The following is an 8,134-nucleotide window of genomic DNA, read 5'->3' as shown; positions in this document are numbered from 1 at the left end:
CTTTCTAGCTCCAGCCCAAATCTGTATATCTTTAAAATATGCCCCTCATTTTCCTCAGGGCTTCCAAACAAACTGATATACCAGCCGATGGTCCCCAAAGATTAGAATCATACCATCTCTTCCTAACGGGAGACACCATGAACAGAAAATGTGGCACCTGGCAGGAAGCTGACGGTGGGTGAAAAGACTGCTGAGATCCTTTTCTGGCCCCACCTGGCAAGCTGCCAGCCAGTGAACTTCTTGGTGGCTCCTCGGGTGACCCCCCCATCCCAATACACACACACACATACATACATACACACACGCACACACACACACACACACACACACAACCAGGTGGTGGAAGCCAGCATGCAGCCAGCCTCTATGGGCTGGAGTTTGTTTCCGCAGTTGGCTGGATTGAGGAAAAAGCTGGACCGGGGAGCTTTCCTGGGCTGAAGAAATGCCAGACAGCGAAGCTGGCTGAGCAGGTAGGCACTAATCTCACTTTTAAGGATTTCTTGAAGATGGCAAGCCTCACAATCCAAAAAGAACAAGGACAAACCAAACCGCGGCTCTCCTTTGTAGCCAGAGGGCAGAGGAAGAAGACAGCTCTCTGGGTGCAAGCCTCTTCCTCTCCCTGGGCCTCAATTCATCCACCTGTACGAGGTCTGTCACATGGAGTTAGGTCTATCAGTTCTCTCAGGTCCCCATGACACCTCCAGACGCTGCTTAATGCTGGGAGTGTCTGATGAGAGAGCTCATTCCTGCCTTGGTGCTCTGGGACCTGAAACAAAAACAAACAGGCATGGCCACCTCCTCCACTGAAATGCTCCCAAGGCTGAAGCTTGCCGGTGGGAGGGCAGGGGAGAGGACAAAGGAGGTGTGAAGCAGCAGGGCCTGACCCACCCACCCCCTGCTCCCAGGTGAAGATGTCCCAGGAGGCGAGATCTGCCAGCCTGCATGTCCATGGGAGCCAGAAGGTGTCTGGCATCAGCACCAAGAGGCCTCATCATTCACCCAAGTTGCTGCTGCTTCGCAGAAGTTAAGGGCTGAAGAGGCATTAAGAGCTTAATTATTCTCCCAGGGAGACTACTCTCCGGAGCAGGAGGCTGAAATTGAAGTCTTCTTCCAATGGGGAAAACAAGTTCTTCACCTTGTGCATGTATCATATCCCAAGAGACCAAGTCTCTCTATCCCATTCAGGCGGGAAGGTGGACAAATTCAGTTTAAAAGGGTATTTTTGGCCAGGTGCGGTGGCTCACGCCTGTAATCCCAGCACTTTGGGAGTCCAAGGCAGGTGGATCACGAGGTCAGGAGTTCAAGACCAGCCTGGCCAAGATGGCGAAACCCGGTCTCTACTAAAAATACAAAAGTTAGCCGGGCGTGGCGGCGTGCGCCTGTAATCCCAGCTACTCGGGAGGCCGAGGCAAGAAATTGCTTCAGCCCAGGAGGCGGAGGTTGCAGTGAGCAGAGATCGGGCCACACGGCACTCCAGCCTGGGGGACAGAGCGAGACTCCGTCTCAAAAAAAAAAAAAAAAAAAAAAAAGAGGGAGGGCGGCGTATTTTCAAATAATTTTCAAGTTACCAAATCTAAAAATAAGGAAAAGGCTAGTCTGGAATGAAAGGACGAGGGAGGGAGACAATGAGAATGAGAATATGACTAAGCCAGGGAGGGAAAGAGCTGGAACGGCTCAGATTCCCGGGGCTGATACGAAGTTTCCTGGGAGGGGCGCTGAGGACAGCCCGAGAGTCTAGAGTGGGGCTTGGGCCCAGATTGGAGAAGATCAGAGAGGTAAGTCCTTTCTGCACCTTCTCGCGAATGCCTGGGCGAGATGCAAGTCCAGGCCCTTCTCTAGGGTCTCTTCCCAAAGGCTGGTCCGGGTGGTACCACTGGGCTCTTTTGTCTCCCCCTCCCTCCCGCCCGCGGCGCTCCAGCTGGCCCTTATCCCCTGCGTGCACGAACAGCAGTGCCACAGACGTCCCACAGGACTCCGGGAGCCCCACGCCGGCCAGGAATCTGTCCGAGTCTGCGGGCACCCTTCTCTCTCCCCGCAAAGGACTCGCAGGGGTCAGGAACCCCCGTGTTACTGGGAGTCGGAGACAGTCTTCTGGCCTCTGGAGGGCGCGCCTCCGTTGGGGGCTCAGCGTCCCCATCTGTAAAGTGGGGACAGGTGTGTGTCTGGGGAGATCTAAGGAGTCCTGCAAGGCTCAGAGCCCCCGATCCTGCCGTTTGAATTCCAGGGTCGCGGCGGACGGCACGGCGCTGCCGCCTGTGCACGGTGGCGCGTGGAGGCAAAGCGAAAAAGGGGACGCCCCGCGCCTCTTTTCCATCCTGGAGAGGGGTTGGGGTGGTGCCCGGCGCAGAGGCGGCGCGCTCGGGGGTGGGGACGACCCTCCAGCGCCACCGCGTGGCTGGACTAGGCTCGGGCGGCGGGCCCAGAAGAGACGCGAGGCAGCCACAGCCTCCCCAGCTACCGCGAAACCAGAACCACGACGACCCCAAGTTTTTATGAAGGGAGCAGCCACGAACGCCGGCGCTGGGCGAACTGGTGTAATATGAATAAGAAAACGGCAGCTAGCATTAATTGAGCTTTATGAAGAGCCCACTACTCTCCAGTCCTTTTCTCATTTAAACTCTAATAATAGGCCGGGCACGGTGGTTCACGCCTATAATCCCAACACTTTGAGAGGCCGAGACGGGCGGATCACCCGAGGTCAGGGGTTCGAGACCAGCTTGGCCAACATGGTGAAACCCCCGTCTCTACTAAAAATACAAAATTTTGCCAGGCGTGGTGACAGGTGCCTGTAATTCCAGCTACTGGGGGTAGGGGGTGAGCGGGGGTTGGGGGGTGAGTAATAAAAGACAGGGGAATTGCAACAGAGAAAGAGTAATTCACACAGAGCCAGCTGTGCGGCAGACTGGAGGGTTTTGTTTTTGTTTTTGTTTTTGAGATGGAGTCTCACTCTGTCGCCCAGGCTGGAGTGCAGTGGTGCGATCTGGGCACACTGCAACCTCCGCCTCCCAGGTTCGAGCGATTCTGCTGCCTCAGTCTCCCCAGTAGCTGGGATTACAGGCATTACAGGCATGCACCACCACTCCTAGCTAATTTTTGTATTTTTAGTAGAGACAGGGTTTTGCCATGTTGGCCAGGCTGGTCTCGAACCCCTGACCTCAGGTGATCCGCCCACCTTGGCATCCCAAAGTGCTAGGATTACAGGCATGAGCCACCGTGCCCGGCCTGGAGTTTTATTATTACTCAAATCAGTCTCCCGGAGCATTGGGGGAGCAGAGTTTTTAAGGATAACTTGGTGGGTAGGGGGAAGCCAATGAGCCAGGAGTGGTGCTGATTGGGCAGAGATGAAATCATGGGAGTCAGAGCTGTCTTCTTGGGCTGAGTCAGTTCTTGGGTCTGGGGGCCACAAGATCAGATGAGCCAGTTTATCGATCTGAGTGGTGCCAGCTGATCCATCAAGTGCAGGGTCTGCAAAATATCTCAAGCACTGGCCTGGCACGGTGGCTCACGCCTGTAATCCTAGCACTTTGGGAGGCCGAGGCGGGTGGATCACCTGAGGTCGGGAGTTCGAGACCAGTGTGACCAATATGGAGAAACCCCCTCTCTACTAAAAATACAAAATTAGCCAGGTGCGGTGGTGCATGCCTGTAATCCCAGCTACTCAGGAGGCTAAGGCAGGAGAAATACTTGAACCCGGGAGTTGGAGGTTGTGGTGAGCCGAGATTGCACCATTGCACTCCGGCCTGGGCAACAAGAGTGAAACTGTTTAAAAAAATATATATATATCTCAATCACTGGTCTTAGGAGCAGTTTAGGGAGGGTTAGAATCTTGTAGCTTCCAGCAACATGACTCCTAAACCATAATTTCTAATCTTGTGGCTAATGTTAGTCCTACAAAGGCAATCTAGTCCCCAGGCAAGAAGGAGGTCTGCTTTGGGAAAGGACTGTCTTTGTTTAAACTATAAACTATATATATATATATATGTTTCTCCCAAAGTTAGTTCAGCCTTTGCCAAGGAATGAACAAGGACAGCTTGGAAGTTAGAAGCAAGATGGAGTCAGTTAAGTTGATCTCTTTCACTGTCTCAGTCATAATTTTGCAAAGGCGGTTTCAAGCTGAGATCACACCACTGCACTCCAGCCTGGGTGACAGAGCGAGACTCTGTCTCAAAAAAATAAAAATAAAAATAAACTCATAATAATCTTTGAAGCGGGTACTACTATCAAATATTAGTGCCATCTCACAGAGGAGGAAACTAAGGTTTAGAAAGTCTAAGCAACTCGCCCAAGTCCACCCTTGATGGAGAAAGCTGACCCACTGAAGCCCCCAACATTTTCTAACTGGACACTTGGAAATGTGGGGGGAACATTCTAGTTGGCCATGGAGCTGAAATCATCCGGGCTTTAAAGACCCTCCCATGCCCCCGTTTGTGGTTAACTCCTTCATCTCTGCTCCAGGGAGTGGCCTTCACCTCTCTAGTTTGAAGGAGAATGATGTCCGTGGCCACCAAGGTCAGAAGCCAAAGGACAGGGCTTTTCTTTGATGCCCAGGAGGTTTGGCAGGAAGAGTGCTTGGAGAGTTGAGAGTCAGAGACTGGGGAAAGCTGGGTAGGCAGGAGCCTACCTTCTGGAAGAAGGGTAGGAAGAATGCCAAGTTACTCAGCTTCTGGGCCCTGCTCGGCTTCCAACTGGCTATGTGATTTTGGGCAAGTGCCTTCTCTTCTCCGGGCCTCAGTTTCCCTCAAAATGGGAGGATTCTTCTAGGTCTGATAATCTCTTCCCTTTCCCCACCTCCCCTTATCTCTCCTACACAAACTGCTCCCACTGCCCCACCCAGACTGGCTCTGACATTTCAGAAGCCTTGAACTGCGGTTTGAAAGTCCCAGGTGGAAGTTGCCGCCCATCCCTGAGGTTCCTCCTGAGCTCTGGGCCCAGGGCTTTAGGTCCTGCTAGGGTATGTGGCCTTGGCAGGTTGGAGAGATCAGAGGGGAGGAAGGTCCAGTGCCTCTGAGACAGGCCTCAGGGAGGCCTGCATTGTGATGACCTCATCCACTCTATGACATCATCCTCTCTCCCACCCTCTCTTCTCCCTGGTCAACTGCTCTGCAAACAACCATCAATCTGAATCCCAAAGGCCTGAGAAAGTCTGTTCTCCAGTACCTGCTGCTGATCTGTTTCAGCCGACAAGAAGCACCATGAAATTGGAATTCACCGAGAAAAACTACAATAGCTTCGTGCTGCAGAACCTAAACAGACAGAGAAAACGCAAAGAGTACTGGGACATGGCCCTGAGCGTGGACCACCACGTCTTCTTTGCACATTGCAACGTGCTGGCTGCTGTCTCCCCGCTGGTGAGGAGCCTCATCTCCAGCAATGACACGAAGACTACCGATGAGCTTTTCATCACCATTGACTCCAGTTACCTGAGCCCGGTCACAGTGGACCAGCTTCTGGACTACTTCTATAGTGGCAAGGTGGTGATCTCCGAGCAAAACGTGGAGGAGCTGCTTCGTGGGGCTCAGTATTTCAACACACCACGCCTTCGAGTTCACTGTAATGACTTCCTTATTAAGTCCATCCGCCGTGCCAACTGCTTGCGCTATCTCTTCTTGGCTGAGCTGTTTGAGCTCAAAGAGGTATCAGACTTAGCTTACTCTGGCATTCGGGACAACTTCCACTACTGGGCCAGTCCTGAGGGCTCCATGCACTTCATGCGCTGTCCGCCTGTTATCTTTGGCCGCCTGCTCCGTGATGAAAACCTTCACGTGCTCAATGAAGACCAGGCTCTCAGCGCACTCATCAATTGGGTGTACTTCCGGAAGGAGGATCGGGAGAAGTATTTCAAGAAGTTCTTCAATTACATCAATCTCAATGCTGTCTCCAACAAGACGCTGGTGTTTGCCAGCAACAAGCTGGTGGGCATGGAGAACACCTCATCCCATGCAACCCTGATTGAGAATGTCCTGATGGACCGCGAGCAGGAGCGGCCATGCAGCCTGCTGGTCTACCAGCGGAAAGGGGCCCTGCTTGATTCCGTGGTCATCCTCGGTGGCCAGAAGGCCCACGGCCAGTTCAATGATGGAGTGTTTGCCTATATCATCCAGGAGAACCTGTGGCTGAAGCTCTCAGACATGCCCTACCGGGCAGCAGCACTTAGTGCCACCTCTGCTGGTCGCTACATCTACATCTCTGGTGGCACCACTGAGCAGATTTCAGGGCTGAAGACAGCCTGGCGGTATGACATGGATGACAACTCCTGGACCAAGTTGCCTGACCTGCCCATCGGGCTTGTCTTCCACACCATGGTGACCTGTGGGGGGACAGTGTACTCAGTGGGCGGGAGCATTGCCCCAAGACGGTATGTCTCCAATATCTATCGCTATGATGAGCGGAAGGAAGTCTGGTGTCTGGCAGGAAAGATGAGCATCCCTATGGATGGCACCGCCGTGATCACTAAAGGAGACAGGCATCTGTACATTGTCACTGGACGGTGCTTGGTGAAAGGTTATATCTCCCGGGTCGGGGTAGTGGACTGCTTTGACACCAGCACTGGAGATGTGGTCCAGTGTATCACCTTCCCCATTGAGTTCAACCATCGGCCCCTGCTCTCTTTCCAACAGGACAACATCCTCTGCGTGCACAGCCACCGTCAGAGTGTGGAAATCAATCTGCAGAAGGTGAAGGCAAGCAAGACGACGACCTCAGTGCCTCTCTTGCCCAACAGCTGCCCCTTGGATGTGTCCCACGCTATATGCTCCATTGGAGACAGCAAGGTGTTTGTATGTGGGGGTGTCACCACCACCAGCGATGTCCAGACAAAGGACTACACCATCAATCCAAATGCCTTCTTGCTGGACCAAAAGACAGGCGAGTGGAAGACCCTGGCTCCTCCACCAGAGGCACTGGACTGTCCTGCCTGCTGTCTAGCCAAGCTACCTTGCAAGATTCTTCAAAGGATTTAAATATTTTAAATGGGAGAATAAGTAAATGCATTATTATTCACAATTTAATGAGAGACAGGAAGATGACCTGTTGTTTCCTTCTTAGTGTTCCAGTCCATGCTTGGCCCTGAAGGTGGAGATCCTAGGGTAGGGCTGCTCCCAGTGGGTGGAAACTCAGGGCCACTGTGTCATTGGAGGTATCCAACAGGGGCTGGAAAGGAACCCCTGGTGGGTGGAATTGAGGCCCCTCCCAGGCATTGGCCAAGGCGATGTCTGTCCCCTGTTCTGTACCCCTGTGGTCACCTCTCAGGCATCTGCTAGATCGGCAGGTAAACATCCGCTCAGAGCTGTGAAGCATCCAGCACCTGCTTCCCTCCAGTCTTCCACAAAAGCAGGGGAGGACCCGTCCCAGGTCTGAGAGAGGAACCTCATGGCCAGGAAGGAGAAGGTGACCTGGGTAAGACTCAGAAAAGAAGGCAGAAGGAACAGGGGAGGCAAGGTTACTTCGCTTCTGTATTTGCCCATGCAGCTACGGTAGTTTGTGTCTCATTTGTGGGAAAGTTGGAGGTTCCTTACAATTGCTTCTACTAAGCCAAGTACATTGAGAACTTTCTCCAGGAATATGAGTCTGAGGGACTGGGGATAAAAGACAGGCCAGTAAAGGGAGAAGAAAGAAACATATCCTGGGCGGGCACAGTGGCTCATGCCTGTAATCCCAACACTTCAGAAGGCTGAGGCAGAAGGATCACCTGAGCCCAGGAGTTTGAGACCAGCCTAGGCAATAAAGTGAGATCTTGTTTCTAGTATAAAAAAAATAATAATAAGGCCGGGGGTGGTGGCTCACGCCTGTAATCCCAGCACTTTGGGAGGCCGAGGCAAGTGGATCACCTGAGGTCAGGAGTTTGAGACCAGCCAGCCTGACCAACAGGGTGAAAACCCGTCTCTACTAAAAGTACAAAATTAGTGGGGCATGGTGGCACATGCCTGTAATCCCAGCTACTTGGGAGGCTGAGGCAGGAAAATCGCTTGAACCCGGGAAGCAGAGCTTGCAGTGAGCCGAGATCACGCCACTGCACTCCAGTCTGGGCGACAAGAGTGAAACTCTATCTCAAAAAAAAAAAAAAACAAAAAAAAAAACAGAATCTACTTTTGCATTTGGCAAGCAGCTAGACTAAGGGTGCTAGAAAGCCTGGATC

General features: G+C 52.7%; 1 protein-coding gene across 1 annotated transcript; it reads left to right on the top strand.

Annotated features, from left to right (window-relative positions):
* Positions 1 to 4,898: 4,898 nt before the first annotated feature.
* CCIN (calicin) lies at positions 4,899 to 7,017 on the top strand. Its single transcript, XM_055293741.2, has one exon. The coding sequence runs from the start codon at positions 5,193 to 5,195 to the stop codon at positions 6,957 to 6,959; it is 1,767 nt and encodes a 588-aa protein (XP_055149716.1). The 5' UTR covers positions 4,899 to 5,192; the 3' UTR covers positions 6,960 to 7,017.
* The last annotated feature ends 1,117 nt before the right edge of the window (positions 7,018 to 8,134 follow it).

Source organism: Symphalangus syndactylus, chromosome 9 (assembly GCF_028878055.3).
Source record: "Symphalangus syndactylus isolate Jambi chromosome 9, NHGRI_mSymSyn1-v2.1_pri, whole genome shotgun sequence".
Classification (NCBI taxonomy): Eukaryota; Metazoa; Chordata; class Mammalia; order Primates; family Hylobatidae; genus Symphalangus; species Symphalangus syndactylus.
This window is presented reverse-complemented; position numbering and strand designations above follow the sequence as displayed.

Excerpts from the sequence above, each read along its gene's own strand:
- CCIN (XM_055293741.2), top strand. The coding sequence starts at position 5,193 with ATGAAATTGGAATTCACCGAGAAAAACTACAATAGCTTCGTGCTGCAG.